The sequence below is a fragment of the Mustelus asterias genome, chromosome 3 (genome assembly GCF_964213995.1).
Source record: "Mustelus asterias chromosome 3, sMusAst1.hap1.1, whole genome shotgun sequence".
Taxonomy (NCBI): domain Eukaryota; kingdom Metazoa; phylum Chordata; class Chondrichthyes; order Carcharhiniformes; family Triakidae; genus Mustelus; species Mustelus asterias.
In genome coordinates, this window is record NC_135803.1 from 72011735 (window position 1) to 72029445 (window position 17711).

Genomic DNA, 17711 nt, shown 5'->3' on the forward strand with positions numbered 1-17711 from the left:
TCTGATCCCCCCTCACTCTGATCCCCCCCTCACTCTGATCTCCTCCTCACTCTGATCCCCTCCTCACTCTGATCCCCCCTCACTCTGATCCCCCCTCACTCTGATCTCCTCCTCACTCTGATCCCCCCCTCACTCTGATCTCCTCCTCACTCTGATCCCCTCCTCACTCTGATCCCCCCTCACTCTGATCCCCCCCTCACTCTGATCTCCTCCTCACTCTGATCCCCTCCTCACGCTGATCTCCTCATCACTCTGATCCCCTCCTCATTCTGATCCCCTCCTCAATATGATCTCCTCCTCACTCTGATCCCCCCCTCAATCTGATCTCCTCATCACTCTGATCCCCTCCTCACTCTGATCCCCTCCTCACTCTGATCCCCCCTCACTCTGATCCCCTCCTCACTCTGATCCCCTCCTCACGCTGATCTCCTCATCACTCTGATGTCCTCCTCACTCTGATCCCCTCCTCACTCTGATTCCCTCCTCACTCTGATCACCTCCTCACGCTGATCCCCTCCTCACTCTGATCCCCTCCTCACTCTGATCCCCTCCTCACCCTGATCCCCTCCTCAATCTGATCTCCTCCTCACTCTGATCCCCTCCTCACTCTGATTCCCTCCTCACTCTGATCCCCTCCTCACGCTGATCCCCTCCTCACTCTGATCCCCTCCTCACTCTGATCCCCTCCTCACCCTGATCCCCTCCTCAATCTGATCTCCTCCTCACCCTGATCCCCTCCTCAATCTGATCTCCTCCTCACTCTGATCCCCTCCTCAATCTGATCTCCTCCTCACCCTGATCCCCCCCTCACTCTGATCCCCTACTCACTCTGATTCCCTCCTCACTCTGATCCCCTCCTCACGCTGATCCCCTCCTCACTCTGATCCCCTCCTCACTCAGATCCCCTCCTCACCCTGATCCCCTCCTCAATCTGATCTCCTCCTCACTCTGATCCCCTCCTCACTCTGATCCCCTCCTCACTCTGATCCCCTCCTCACGCTGATCCCCTCCTCAATCTGATCTCATCACTCTGATCCCCTCCTCACTCTGATCCCCTCCTCACTCTGATCCCCCCTCACTCTGATCCCCTCCTCACTCTGATCCCCTCCTCACGCTGATCTCCTCATCACTCTGATGTCCTCCTCACTCTGATCCCCTCCTCACTCTGATCCCCTCCTCACTCTGATCCCCTCCTCATTCTGATACCCTCCTCAATCTGATCTCCTCCTCACTCTGATCCCCTCCTCACTCTGATCCCCTCCTCACACTGATCCGCTCCTCACTCTGATCCCCTCCTCACTCTGATCCCCTCCTCAATCTGATCTCCTCCTCACTCTGATCCCCTCCTCACTCTGATCCCCTCATCACTCTGATCCCCTCCTCACTCTGATCCCCTCCACACTCTGATCCCCTCCTCACTCTGATCCCCCCTCACTCTGATCCCCTCCTCACTCTGATCCCCTCCTCACTCTGATCTTCTCCTCACTCTGATCCCCTCCTCACTGTGATCTCCTCCTCACGCTGATCTCCTCATCACTCTGATCCCCTCCTCACTCTGATCCCCTCCTCACTCTGATCCCCTCCTCACTCTGATCCCCTCCTCACTATGATCCCCTCCTCACTCTGATCCCCTCCTCACTCTGATCTCCTCACTCTGATCCCCTCCTCACTCTGATCGCCTCCTCAATCTGATCCCCTCCTCACTCTGATCCCCTCCTCACTCTAATCCCCCCCTCACTCTGATCTCCTCCTCACTCAGATCCCCTCCTCACTCTGATCCCCTCCTCACTCTGATCCCCTCCTCACTCTGATCCCCTCCTCAATCTGATCCCCTCCTCACTCTGATACCCCCCTCACTCTGATCCCCTCCTCACTCTGATCCCCTCCTCACTCTGATCCCCTCCTCACTCTAATCCCCTCCTCACTCTGATCCCCTCCTCACTCTGATCCCCTCCTCACTCTGATACCCTCCTCACTCTGATCCCCTCCTCACTCTGATCCCCTCGTCACTCTGATCCCCTCCTCACTCTAATCCCCTCCTCACTCTGATCCCCTCCTCACTCTAATCCCCTCCTCACTCTGATCCCCTCCTCACTCTGATCCCCTCCTCACTCTGATCCCCTCCTCACTTTAATCCCCTCCTCACTCTGATCCCCTCCTCATTCTGATCCCCTCCTCACTCTGATCCCCTCCTCACTCTGATCCCCTCGTCACTCTGATCCCCTCCTCACTCTGATCCCCTCCTCACTCCGATCCCCTCCTCACTCTGATCCCCTCCTCACTCTAATCCCCTCCTCACTCTGATCCCCTCCTCACACTGATCCCCTCCTCACTCTGATCCCCTCCTCACTCTGAATCCCTCCTCACTCTGATCCCCTCCTCACTCTAATCCCCTCCTCACTCTGATCCCCTCCTCAATCTGATCCCCTCCTCACTCTGATCCCCTCCTCACTCTGATCCCCTCCTCAATCTGATCCCCTCCTCACTCTGATCCCCTCCTCACTCTGATCCCCACCTCACTCTGATTCCCTCCTCACTCTGATCTCCTCCTCAATCTGATCCCCTCCTCACTCTGATCCCCTCCTCACTCTGATCCCCTCCTCACTCTGATCCCCTCGTCACTCTGATCCCCTCCTCACTCTGATCCCCTCCTCACTCTGATCCCCTCCTCACTCTGATCCCCTCCTCACTCTGATCTCCTCCTCACTGTGATCCCCTCCTCACTCTGATCCCCTCCTCACTCTGATCCCCTCGTCACTCTGATCCCCTCCTCACTCTGATCCCCTCCTCACTCTGATCCTCTCCTCAATCTGATCCCCTCCTCACTCTGATCCCCTCCTCACTCTGATCTACTCCTCACTCTGATCCCCTCCTCACTCTGATCCCCTCCTCACTCTGATCCCCTCCTCACTCTGATCTCCTCCTCACTCTGATCTCCTCCTCACTCTGATCCCCTCCTCACTCTGATCCCCTCCTCACTCTGATCCCCTCCTCACTCTGATCCCCGACTCACTCTGATCCCCCCTCACTCTGATCCCCTCCTCACTCTGATCCCCTCCTCACTCTGATCCCCTCCTCACTCTGATCTCCTCCTCACTCTGATCCCCTCCTCACTCTGATCCCCTCCTCACTCTGATCCCCTCCTCACTCTGATCCCCTCCTCACTCCGATCTCCTCACTCTGATCCCCTCCTCACTGTGATCTCCTCCTCACTCTGATCCCCTCCTCACTCTGATCCCCTCCTCACTCTGATCCACTCCTCACTCTGATCCCCTCCTCACTCTGATCCCCTCCTCACTGTGATCTCCTCCTCACTCTGATCTCCTCCTCACTCTGATCCCCTCCTCACTCTGATCCCCTCCTCACTCTGATCCCCTCCTCACTCTGATCCCCTCCTCACTCTGATCCCCTCCTCACTCTGATCTCCTCCTCACTCTGATCCCCTCCTCACTCTGATCCCCTCCTCACTCTGATCCCCTCCTCACTCTGATCCCCTCCTCACTCTGATCCCCTCCTCACTCTGATCCCCTCCTCACTCTGATCTCCTCCTCACTCTGATCCCCTCCTCACTTCTGATCCCCTCCTCACTCAGATCCGCTCCTCACTCTGATCCTCCCTCACTCCGATCCCCTCCTCAATCTGATCCCCTCCTCAATCTGAACCCCTCCTCACTCTGATCCCCTCCTCACTCTGAACCCCTCCTCACTCTGATCCCCTCCTCACTCTGATCCCCTCCTCACTGTGATCTCCTCCTCACTCTGATCCCCTCCTCACTCTGATCCCCTCCTCACTCTGATCCCCTCCTCACTCTGATCCCCTCCTCACTCTGATCCCCTCCTCACTCTGATCCCCTCCTCACTCTGATCCCCTCCTCACTCTGATCCCCTCCTCACTGTGATCTCCTCCTCACTCTGATCCCCTCCTCACTCTGATCCCCTCCTCACTGTGATCTCCTCCTCACTCTGATCCCCTCCTCACTCTGATCCCCACCTCACTCTGATCCCCTCCTCACTCTGATCCCCTCCTCACTCTGATCCCCTCCTCACTCTGATCCCCACCTCTCTCTAATCCGTTCCTCAATCTGATCCCCCCCTCACTCTGATCCCCTCCTCACTCTGATCCCCACCTCTCTCTAATCCGCTCCTCAATCTGATCCCCCCCTCACTCTGATCCCGTCCTCACTCTGATCCCCACCTCACTCTGATCCCCTCCTCACTCTGATCCCCTCCTCACTCTGATCCCCTCCTCAATCTGATCCCCTCCTCACTCTGATCCCCCCCTCACTCTGTTCCCCTCCTCAATCTGATCCCCTCCTCACTCTGATCCCCTCACTCTGATCCCCTCCTCACTCTGATCCCCTCCTCACTCTGATCCCCTCCTCACTCTGATCCCCCCCTCACTCTGATCCCCTCCTCAATCTGATCCCCTCCTCAATCTGATCCCCTCCTCATCTGATCCCCTCCTCACTCTGATCCCCTCCTCACTCTGATCCCCTCCTCACTCTGATCCCCTCCTCACTGTGATCTCCTCCTCAATCTGATCCCCTCCTCACTCTGATCCCCCCCTCACTCTGTTCCCCTCCTCAATCTGATCCCCTCCTCACTCTGATCCCCTCCTCACTCTGATCCCCTCCTCACTCTGATCCCCCCCTCACTCTGATCCCCTCCTCAATCTGATCCCCTCCTCAATCTGATCCCCTCCTCACTCTGATCCCCTCCTCACTCTGATCCCCTCCTCACTGTGATCTCCTCCTCACTCTGATCCCCTCCTCACTCTGATCCCCTCACTTCTGATCCCCTCCTCACTCTGATCCCCTCCTCACTCTGATCCCCTCACTTCTGATCCCCTCCTCACTCTGATCCCCTCCTCACTCTGATCCCCTCACTTCTGATCCCCTCCTCACTCTGATCCCCTCCTCACTCTGATCCCCTCCTCACTCTGATCCCCTCCTCACTCTGATCCCCTCCTCACTCTGATCCCCTCACTTCTGATCCCCTCCTCACTCTGATCCCCTCCACACTCTGATCCCCTCCTCAATCTGAACCCCTCATCACTCTGATCCCCTCCTCACTCTGATCCCCTCCTCACTTTGATCCCCTCCTCACTGTGATCTCCCCCTCACTCTGATCCCCTCCTCACTCTGATCCCCTCCTCACTCTGATCCCCTCCTCACTCTGATCCCCTCCTCACTCTGATCCCCTCCTCACTCTGATCCCCTCCTCACTCTGATCCCCTCCTCATTATGATTGCTACCTCACACCAATCTCCATTCCTTAAATCATCTACTTGTCATCACACACTCACCTCCAACCTTCTCTCTTTCAATCTGAACCTCTCTTATCTTCCCTATTTTAGTGCTGCTATTTTAGTGCTCCCCTGACTTTTCCTCGTGTTCTATCAAAATTCCACATTCCCATCGTCTTCCTCCAACCTGTATCCTTACTGCTGAACCCATGCCTCAATGCGACCTCTGACTCTAACTCAATCCTCTTTGAACGACAGAAATCTGCATCTCATTTTTTTCCTTCGTCTTCCACTGTACAAGCATTAGAATACACTGCATCCTGATTTACCTCAACTCTCCTCCTGTACTCCTGTACCTGTGCCCTGGACACCTGTCTATGTATTCATTCACAGAAAAATCCAAAGCTGCATATACATATACAAAAATGTATGTCCAGATCGATGTGCCCACATGCATGCACCACATTCATACACATGTGCAAAAACGGAGACATTCACAACATCATACATGTACAAGTGTACACGCAAAGCGAGAACAAAGGGTTGGGGTTACATAAACCACTTACATAAATGACCCTGGGAATAGGACGTGCAACATCAATATTTCACACAAATTGGTGAGCATGGTTAATATGGAGAGGACTGCGATAATAGTTCAGTCTCATTTAGAATATTGTGTACAATTCTGGTCACCACACTATCAGAAGGATGTGAATGCTTTGGAGAGGGTACAGAAGAGGTTTACCATGATGTTGCCTTGTTTGGAGGGTATTAACTATGAGGAGAGGTTGGATAATCTCAGTTTGTTCTCACTGGAACGATAGAGGTTGAGGGGTGACCTGATAGAGATTTACAAGATTATGAGTGGCATGGACAGAGTGGAGAGTCAGATGCTCTTTCCTAGGGTAGAAAAGTTAAGTGCTAGGGAACATAGATTAAAAGTGCATGGGGGAAAGTTTAGAGCAGATGTGCAAGGCAAGTTTTTTACACAGAGGGTGGTGAATGTCCGGAACACACTGCCCAGGGAGGTGGTGGGAGCAGGTACGATAGCGGCATTTAAGGGGCAACGAGATGAATGCATGAATAGGATGGGAATGAAAGGATACGGACTCCGTAAGTGCAGGCAGTTTTAGTTTAGGCAGACATCATGATCAGCACAGGCTTGGCGGGCTGAAGGGTCTGTTCCTGTGCTGTGCTGTTCATTGTTCTTTGTTCTAATATGATAGAAAGATGTGTGTAAATGAAAGATGAATATAAGTATGTGTGAAGTGGTACATTTTGGTTGGAGGCACAAGGAGGCCACATATTATTTGGAAAATAAATGTCTAAGTCGTTTAGCGGAGGACAGAAATCGATGGTATAGATTCACAAATCATGAAAATGAGCAGCACAGATTATCAAGGCCATAAAAATGCAAACAGGGTTCATTTCTATAGAAGTAAAAGGCAGAGAAGTTTGGTTAAATTTGCATACAACATTGATTCGACCACACTCAGTACTCTGCTCAATTTCAGGCTCCATAACATGGAAAAGATATTGTGGCACTAGAGAGGCGCCAGTATGATTTACAAGGATGATATCAGAGGTTAAAATGATTTGGAAAAGTTGAACAGGCTGGGACATTTTTCTCTAGAAAAGAGAAGGCTGGAGGTGACTTAATAGAAGTCTTTAAAATTAAGAAAGGGTTTAATCGCACAGATGTAGACATATTTCCACTTGTGGGGGACTTCCTGAGAAATATCTTTACTCAGAAGTGGTTAGGATGTGGTATTTATTAATGGAGGAGAATAGCATCGATGCATTTCAGGAGAAGCTGGATGAATGCAAAACGGAGAAAAAAATGAAGTAAGGGTGAAATGAAGTAAGGTGGAAGAGGGTTAGTGTGAAGAATAAATGCCAGCATCGACCAGTTTTGCCATAGAGATTTTTTTGGTGCTGTATGTGATACATTGATATGCAGCATGTACACATACGCATACCTGTGCAGACACAAGTAAACACCCATATAGACACACATTTACAGGCACGTGCACCTGTCTAAATAGTAAAATGGTCAGCTCATAGTTTAAGATGGTGTAATTATCCCATCAGTGGAACTGTGAAGATCCTTTGTTTCATTTCTTATCTTTGCAGCCAGCGTCTGACAGCTGTGCTCGATGTCATGCTGAAGACTTAATCCTCTTTCTGAGGCAATTTTTAAAAAGCAAAGAAAACACTGTTTGCATTATTTGTGTTTTGCTGTGGTTACCACCTGTGTTGCTAGCTGGCCTCACACTCTGGCTATTTCTACCCAAGACACAAGGCCTTTGATTCTCTCAAACATTTCCACTGCTGTTTGACTGTATTCCTGATGTACCCAGACCTCCTGATGGCCCTGTACCTTGACACATAAAGAATATGGATTCATCTACATTGGTGCAGAGATTGGCTGCAGTATCATTGTGGAACTCTGGTACATCACCTTACACTGAACATATATCTCCAGACCGGGACACTCGAGAAAGAAGCTCTTAATTAATTTAAAATATTTTCAACTAGTTACTTGGAATGTGGGAATTTAAAGCAGAGGTCAGGTACTCATTACAATACACAAAGAATCAAGGTGAATACGTTGCTAACTCGGATATAAATCTATATTCGTCAAGTTAAAGTGAATGAAATAACTTATAACATGGGATGGAAAATGCAGTGGGTCAGACATTGTCCTTTCACACTCTGGGACTGGGTCAGACACTGTCCTTTAACACGCTGGGACTGGGTGGGACAGTGGGTCAGATACTGTCCTTTCACACTCTGGGACTGGGTGGGACAGTGGGCCAGACACTGTCCTTTCACACTCTGGGACTGGGTGGGACAGTGGGTCAGACACTGTCCTTTAACACGCTGGGACTGGGTGGGACAGTGGGTCAGATACTGTCCTTTCACACTCTGGGACTGAGTGAGATAGTAGGCCTGACACTGTCCTTTTACACTCACAACTTGAAAGTCCTTCTATGCCCATAACAATATTATACCAGCTAATAGTATGTTTAGTCCTTTACAGCAGGTATGGGCTGGGCATCCATACCCTGATGTGGAGATGCCGGCATCGGACTGGGGTAAACACAGTAAGAGTTTTAACAACACCAGGTTAAAGTCCAACAGGTTTATTTGGTAGCAAATGCCATTAGCTTTCGGAGCGCTGCTCCTTCATCAGATGGAATGGATATCTGCTCATAAACAAGGCACACAGAGACACAAGCTCAAGTTACAGAATACTGATTAGAATGCGAATCTTTACAGCTAATCAAGTCTTAAAGATACAGACAATGTGAGTGGAGAGAGCATTAGGCACAGGTTAAAGAAATGTGTATTGTCTCCAGACAGGACAACCAGTGAGATTCTGCAGGTCCAGGCAAGCTGTGGGGGTTACCGATAGTGTGACATGAACCCAAGATCCCGGTTGAGGCCGTCCTCATGTGTGCGGAACTTGGCTATCAGTTTCTGCTCAGCGTTGATTAGCTGTAAAGATTCGCATTCTAATCAGTATTCTGTAACTTGATTTTGTGTCTCTGTGTGCCTTGTTTATGAGCAGATATCCACTCCATCTGATGAAGGAGCAGCTCTCCGAAAGCTAATGGCATTTGCTACCAAATAAACCTGTTGGACTTTAACCTGGTGTTGTTAAAACTCTTACCATCCATACCATACCAGACGCAAGTGTTTCTTCAGCACCAAATTCTTATTTTGACTCAAGGGGACAGTCTGAAGTAGGGTTTAAACCCTGAACTTTCTGACTCACAAGTCTGTTAAGCCAAAGGATCACTCTGCCAAAACTAATTGAGGAAGAGTCTCTCCTGGTGGCTCTCATGGACATAATTAGAATCTTTTCACTCAGCAAAGTATCAATTGGCCACACAGCTACTAGGACCTTAGATGTCTCTGTCAGCTGCCAAACCCAAGCCTCATGTTAGTAGTGTAAATATTGCCAAAAAACAGAAAGAAAACCACTCACAAGTGAATTTTCTGTACTTTCTCTCTATCAAACCCAAAGTTAAAAAAGGTACAGATTCGCAAACCCCAGCAGACCTCCAGTGCCTAACCTATGCAGCCATGCTTTCTGGGGGAAGCTAAGAAAAATACAGCCAAAATAATCCTGCTATCCCTTATCATCCAGGGGTCACGCTCAGAAGTGGATGGAGTTAAAATACCAATCAAATATGATGTAGTTATATGAAGGGACCCCCTTCGAGGGATTGAATGGTCTAACCCTGTTCCTACTTTTCCACCACCTAACTGAACTGAATCCCAGAAAATTTTCATATGCAGACATTAAAGTAAAATCTGCCCACATGTAACACCATATATGAATGTTAGAGGGAGGGACAATGCTTTGTTTCATGGTAGTAACTGATGCATTGACTTTCCTGACCTTTCAATGGGAGAATAAACTGAGGTCATGAATCCGCTGTTACCACCTCAACGACAACATTACATAGCCTTCAACTTATTCCAATTAAATTCTATTCAAGTGTGGATTTGAACTATCCTTTTATCATTTTCCCCTCATTGTAAATCATGGGGGGTGTTTTTAAAGCGTATATTGAAAGAAATAGCACAAATAAATAACAGGAACAGGTTAAATCTAATGACAGAGGGAGGTCTGCCCAGGTCTGGATGATATAACTTTAATCTGTGAGTTTAGTTAGTTTATTCAGAACATCTCCTTTTTAGTTTAAATGCATTTATCTCATTACTTATCTCTTCATTCTTTATCATGTCAACCTCTTCTATACCCCTTGCAAATACCACAGCAAAATAATTACTTGACATTTCTGCCATCTCTCTATTGTTACCTGCTTATTCCTTAATGGTCCTATTCCCATCAAAGTATTCCTTTTTTATTGATGTGCCTATGAAATATTTTATTATTTTGTTTTGTCTTCCTTGACAATTTAATGCATAGTTCCTCTTTGCCTTCCTAATTGTTCTTTGACTTCCTTCCTAATCTCTTGATATTCTCTCTTATCATACATTCCCCTGCTGTCTACGTTCTTAGTGTATGTCTCTTTCCTGGCTCTTAATTCTTCCTTTATTTCTCAGCTCATCCATGGCATCCCACTAATGTTTCATTTGTTCTTTCCTTTTAGTGAAATATATATATTTTCTACAGCAGGTTGAACACTGTTTTGAATACATCATTGTTTCCAATACTTTTGCCCATTTTATTTTTCCAAGGTCTAATCTCAGCCTCTGAAAGGGGGCTTTTCTCCAACATATTAACTTGGTCTTGATCATATTTATGTCCTTCTTTCTCATCATGTTAAAGCACATTACATCATGGTCACTATTGCCTGGATGCTCCCCAATGTTTACTTCTATCTGCTCCAGTCCATCCTCATTATTCGATCTAATGGTGAACCGTCACTTGTTGGATTTTTTACATATTGGAGTAGCCCACCGGACACCACGGCAGTGGCCACCAGATACCCTGGCAGTGCCAATTGGGCACTGCCAGTGTGCCGGGGCAGTGCCAAGGGGGTGGGGCCTGAGTGGAGGCTAAGTTGGGGGGGACTATGATGGGAGGGACTATGCAGGGGGAGTTCATGCAGGGATGGATCATGCAGGGGGTCATGATGGGAAGGGCATGTCGGGGGTGAGGCAGGGGGACCTGGGGCGGCATGGTAGCACAGTGGTTAGCACTGCTGCTTCACAGCGCCAGGGACCCAGGTTCGATTCCCAGCTTGGGTCACTGTCTGTGTGGAGTTTGCACGTTCTCCCCGTGTCTGCGTGGGTTTCCTCCGGGTGCTCCGCTTTCCTCTCACATTTTGAAAGACATGCTGGTTAGGTGCATTGGCCCGAATAGGCATTGGACTGTGGCGACTAGGGGAATTTCACAGTAACTTCATTGCAGTGTTAATGTAAGCCTTACTTGTGACTAATAAATAAATAAACTTTATAAACCATCAGGAGGGCCCTGATGTCCCAATGTCGGTGACCCATGTCGGGGAGGGGTGGGGAAGCATGCCGCTCATGGGGGGAGTGATGTCCATGGGGGGAGGGAAGAGGTCCCCAGTGCACTGTATGATCAGGATACCCTTGTGAAACAGCGCCTGAGTGCTCTGAAGCCCGGCTCACCAGCGTGTTTAGGCCCCTCCCATCCCCCCCACTACCAGTGCAAAACTCCCAACTCAAAGTGACTGAGTGTGGGAGGATTGCGGTGTGGAGTGTGCCTAAGAGACGGGTGCGGATCGCTGTGGTAGCGGGGGAGTTCCGCCCACTATCGTAATGTGGGGAACGTAGCAGCCAATCTGCGCACAGCAAGTTTCCGCTGTAAGCAATGTGATCATGACCATTTAGTCATGTTGTTTCAGGGATAAATATTGACCAAAACACTTGGAATCAGACCTTTGTATTTACATTCTTCTGAGACTGCAGATAAGGGGCTGAATTTTCTGCTCCCGTTCTTTTTGGGCAGGTTGGTGACGGGAGTGGAAAATATTGTGAGAGGGCCACATTGTGTTTTTTGTCGGCAGGAAGTCTCGATGTGTTTACCCCGTTCCCTGCCAGTGACGCAATGGGAATCCTGATGTTGAACACCATTATAATAAATTTGAATCTCACTCTCAGGCCTCCATGCCAGATCATCCCCTCCCCCCCATTAGATAATCCATTCACGTTGGGTGATAGCACGCCAGCATGAATTATGACTGCTCACCTGCGGAATATACCTGCAGATCCCCAGAGGAGCTCAGATGAATGCATCATTCAAAGGGAAGAGGGCCTTACCCGGGCAGTACTCTGGCATTTCCCCCAGGCACTGCCCAAGCAGTGCTCCATGACAGTGACAGGGGCAATGTTGGGGGCGGTGCCAGGAGGTTTAATGGGGAGGGGGGGTTCCATTTTAATTTTTGTGCATTGGGACAGTGTTTAAAAATGACGCACTGATGTTTACAAAAAGTCCACCTTGCCACGGTAACATTGTGGGACTCGCCACGTGACGATTTTTGCACTAATAAAATGATGGAGAACGCTGCCCTTTTCTTTTGCTGCACTCTGCAAAAAAAGGTAAAATTACACCCAACGTCTCTGTTTTACATCAAACCTGAAAGACAGCGCTGCACCTCCAACAGTGCAGCATTCCCTCGGCACTGCACAGGAGTGTCAGCCTGGAACTTGTGCTCATGTCTTTCGAGCCGTAACCTTTTAATTCAGAGGCGAGATGACACCTAGAACATAGAACATTACAGCACAGAACAGGCCCTTCGGCCCACGATGTTGTGCCGACCTTCATCTGAAACCAAGATCAAGCTATCCCACTCCCTACCATCCTGGTGTGCTCCATGTGCCTATCCAATAACCGCTTAAATGTTCCTAAAGTGTCTGACTCCACTATCACTGCAGGCAGTCCATTCCACACCCCAACCACTCTCTGCGTGAAGAACCTACCTCTGATATCCTTCCTATATCTCCCACCATGAACCCTATAGTTATGCCCCCTTGTAATAGCTCCATCCACCCGAGGAAATAGTCTTTGAACGTTCACTCGATCTATCCCCTTCATCATTTTATAAACCTCTATTAAGTCTCCCCTCAATCTCCTCCGCTCCAGAGAGAACAGCCCCAGCTCCCTCAACCTTTCCTCATAAGACCGACACTCCAAACCAGGCAGCATCCTGGTAAATCTCCTCTGCACTCTTTCCAGCGCTTCCACATCCTTCTTATAGTGAGGTGACCAGAACTGCACGCAATATTCCAAATGCGGTCTCACCAAGGTCCTGTACAGTTGCAGCATAACCCCACGGCTCTTAAACTCCAACCCCCTGTTAATAAAAGCTAACACACTATATGCCTTCTTCACAGCTCTATCCACTTGAGTGGCAACCTTTAGAGATCTGTGGATATGGACCCCAAGATCTCTCTGTTCCTCCACAGTCTTCAGAACCCTACCTTTGACCCTGTAATCCACATTTAAATTAGTCCTACCAAAATGAATCACCTCACATTTATCAGGGTTAAACTCCATTTGCCATTTTTCAGCCCAGCTTTGCATCCTATCTATGTCTCTTTGCAGCCTACAACAGCCCTCCACCTCATCCACTACTCCACCAATCTTGGTGTCATCAGCAAATTTACTGATCCACCCTTCAGCCCCCTCCTCTAAGTCATTAATAAAAATCACAAAGAGCAGAGGACCAAGCACCGATCCCTGCGGCACTCCGCTAGCAACCTGCCTCCAGTCCGAAAATTTTCCATCCACCACCACCCTCTGTCTTCGATCAGACAGCCAGTTACCTATCCAATCGGCCAACTTTCCCTCTATCCCACACCTCCTTACTTTCATCATAAGCCGACCATGGGGGACCTTATCAAACGCCTTACTAAAATCCATGTATATGACATCAACCGCCCTACCTTCATCAACACACCTAGTTACCTCCTCAAAAAATTCTATCAAATTTGTGAGGCACGATTTGCCCTTCACAAATCCGTGCTGACTATCCCGGATTAATCCGCATCTTTCTAAATGGTCGTAAATCCCATCCCTAAGGACCTTTTCCATCAATTTACCAACCACCGAAGTCAGACTAACCGGTCTATAATTACCAGGGTCATTTCTATTCCCTTTCTTAAACAGAGGAACAACATTTGCCACTCTCCAGTCCTCCGGCACCATCCCCGTGGACAGCGAGGACCCAAAGATCAAAGCCAAAGGCTCTGCAATCTCATCCCTCGCCTCCCAAAGAATCCTAGGATACATTTCATCAGGCCCAGGGGACTTATCGACCTTCAGTTTATTCAAAACTGCCAAGACATCCTCCCTCCGAACATCTATTTCCTCCAGCCTATTAGCCTGTAACACCTTCTCTTCCTGAAAAACATGGCCCCTCTCCTTGGTGAACACTGAAGAAAAGTATTCATTCATCACCTCGCCTATCTCTACTGATTCCATACACAAGTTCCCACTACTGTCCTTGACCGGCCCTAACCTCACCCTGGTCATTCTTTTATTCCTCACATAAGAGTAAAAAGCCTTGGGGTTTTCCTTGATCCGACCCGCCAAGGACTTCTCATGTCCCCTCCTAGCTCTCCTCAGCCCCTTTTTCAGCTCATTCCTTGCTAACTTGTAACCCTCAATCGAGCCATCTGAACCTTGTTCCCTCATCCCGACATAAGCTTCCCTCTTCCTTTTCACAAGACATTCCACCTCTTTTGTGAACCACGGTTCCCTCACTCGGCCATTTCCTCCCTGCCTGACAGGGACATAGCTATCAAGGACACCCAGTATTTGTTCCTTGAAAAAGTTCCACTTTTCATCAGTGCCTTTCCCTGACAGTTTCTGTTCCCATCTTATGCCCCCTAATTCTTGCCTAATCGCATCATAATTACCTCTCCCCCAATTGTAAGCCTTGCCCTGCCGTCCGGCCCTATCCCTCTCCATTGCAATAACAAAAGACACCGAATTGTGGTCACTATCTCCAAAGTTCTCTCCCACAACCAAATCTAACACTTGGCCCGGTTCATTTCCCAGTACCAAATCCAATGTGGCCTCACCCCTTGTCGGCCTATCCACATATTGTGTCAGGAAACCCTCCTGCACACACTGCACAAAAAGTGCCCCATCCAAACTATTTGACCTACAAAGGTTCCAATCAATATTTGGAAAGTTAAAGTCCCCCATGACAACTACCCTGTGACCCCCACACGTATCCATAATCTGCTTTGCAATTTCTTCCTCCACATCTCTATTACTATTTGGGGGCCTGTAGTAAACTCCTAGCAACGTGACCGCTCCTTTCCTGTTTACCTAATAAGTATCTTTTTCAAAGAAATCTATATTCCTACAAAGAATACCAGAGGATAGATTCATTGTCGTGGAGTAATTATTCAACAGCAATTTGCTTAACAGAAGTCCTGCAAGCAGTCACAGGAAATGCTATGTGATGCACTGTCCTTCAATGGCTGCAGTTATGCTGTACCAGGTTGGGCTTTTGTGTCAGTGCTGACGCTGTTTGTTGCTAGTAATCTGTAATGATGTATGACAGAAAGGGTAGAATGTATTTAAGTAAGATTTCAATCACCACAGTATTTAGTCCTGTGATTTGATCAGATTGTGATCTAGTGCCTCCCCACATTCCATCATTATTAGATAGGACGGTCTTCCGATATCACAAGATAACTTGCCCTGTGACTGAACAGCATTGTACAAAATCACGAAGAAGGGATTGCAACTAGTATGCAATGTTAAACTTTCTGCACTTGAATTTAGGAGTGTTTTGTTGCTCGAACTCTGGCTTAACACCGATTATGTTGGATCTCGACTATGTCTCTGAGGGGAAGCCCATCTGCCAAAGTTATGGAGACCCGGAGAATGACAGTGAACTCCATCGGCCATTGTTAATGGAACAGTTTGCCCGAGCAGTCCCGCCTGACTGGGACTGCTCGAGCATCCATTTTACATCCAGTTTTACTCTTCATTGGAATTCCAGAATAGAATCAGATGGAATGATAAAATCAGAAGGCTCAATTCTAACATGAACACGGCCCATTCCTGCTGGGTTCGGTTAAAATTCACAGAATCATAGAATCCATTCAGTACAGAAGGAGGTCATTCGGCCTATCGAGTCTGTACCGGCCACATCCCAACCAGGCCCACTCCTGTAATCCCACACATTTACCCTGCTAATCCCCCGACACTAGTGTCAATTTAGCACGGCCAATCAACGCAACCCGCACATCTTTGGACTGTGGGAGGAAACCGGAGCACCCGGAGGAAACCCACACAGACGTGGGGAGAAAGTGCAAACTCCACACAGACAGTCACCCCAGGCCGGAATTTAACCTGCGGCTACAACTTTGACATGCACTGGTTCCTCCTTTAATACGTGAATATCCATTGTGCGGTACTGTTGTACTTGCACAGCACTGGACACTGTAGCAGAGCTGATCATAGCAGATCCCACAGACACACAGCAATGTGATTACCTCTTATAATACCCTCAGGGATGGGCAAGCCACTGACACCCACATCCCATGAACGAACAAAAAAAAAATTCAGGGCTTAATAAATGTCTGCATGCGGTTGTTAAATTACATTCAACTTGCGTTGAGATGTACCTCCTACAGTTTCAGCCTGCTGGAAATGTAATATATGGAATGGTGATACATCTGCAACACGCGTCCTCTTCAGCTGGGAATGTAAACTGACTGAATGGAGTTCCTGGTCTTAATAATACTATTCTCTCCACAGGCCGTGCAGTACATCTCCGTCTTTGTCGACAACAGATCTGGTTTCTCTGTCACCATTCAAAGCGGCTCGGATTTCACAGGAATCTTCCTGGGCACGTAGAAGCGACCAGTGGATCGGATCCGACCTGCTCGATTCCCTTACCTCTCCTCCTCCTCCTCCTCCTCTCCCAGACTCCTCTTGCCACACCATCCCCTCCACACACCGCATCAACCATGAATTTATTCCTGCGGTCGCGAGGGCCAATAGTAAAGAGCACTCCAGGACAACAAAGACATTTACCAGAAGTTATGGATCTCTGGGATTGTCCTGGAGAAATCTTCCTTTTCATGCATTTTAATGACATTATTTTCCCTGAGTGAGTGTCGACCTGTCGGGAGCAGAACAGCAATGGGCTTTCGAATCTCTTAGTGACATCAGGATGTGGACTCAAAATTTGCTTGTGTCTTTAAAATAAGGAGCTGCATTTTTGCAAAGCTGGGTATACAATGCATATTTCACAAGAATTGTGGGGGAGCGGGGGGAGGTGAATGATGAGGCATTCTCCCATTGTCACTGCAAAGCTGTAGTTCCCCAACCCCATCCATTGCTTTCTTTTAAAATGATCCCACGCCAACTGAACAGTGATTTACCTCACATTTACAAATATTTTGTTTCTTTTTTGTTGTCTTTTCCTTCATACCCTTGAATGGGGGAAAAAAAGCAAGAAACCTGCAAGGCAGCAATGGATCTATAGTTGGCTTCCTCCCCAAGTAGGCCTCAGGATTTGGATTCTGATGATTGGAAATAGATCATAGGCACATATCCTACAGACTAATCATTCTAAGTCGCAGGTAAACAGCAGTGGTTCAAGAAGATGGCTCACCACCATCTTCTCAAGGGCAATTAGGGATGGGCAACAAATGCTGGCCTAGCCAATGAACACCCACATCCTATAAAAAAATGAACCCATTGGGCTTTGCATCAAATTCTCATTGACTGAGCTTAGACCCTCGGAAGTTTGGCTTCTAAATGGGTTTGGTTTGACAAATATAAGCAAGTGGGAATCCTAAATGGATCTTGGAGATAGCTATTGGGGGAAGAGGGGGAGTTGGTTGTCAGTGGGCAAAGGAATGGGACTGTAGATAAAGTATTAGGTCTGGAACCAAACCAAACTGAGGAAGGAAAAGTCAACATCTACTTGTCGGCTGGTCGACAACAGCTTTGATCTGGTTGGCATGGTGATATGTTGCTTTTGCGA

General features: G+C 48.4%; 1 protein-coding gene across 1 annotated transcript in view; it reads left to right on the forward strand.

Annotated features, from left to right (window-relative positions):
- LOC144484387 (erythroferrone-like) overlaps nt 1-16970 on the forward strand; it is a 124244-nt gene extending 107274 nt beyond the window's left edge. The window contains exon 8 of the mRNA XM_078202911.1: nt 16475-16970. Within this exon, the coding sequence (XP_078059037.1) occupies nt 16475-16573 (99 nt within the window). The 3' untranslated portion in view covers nt 16574-16970. The remainder of the gene's footprint in view (nt 1-16474) is intronic.
- Nucleotides 16971-17711: the final 741 nt, after the last annotated feature.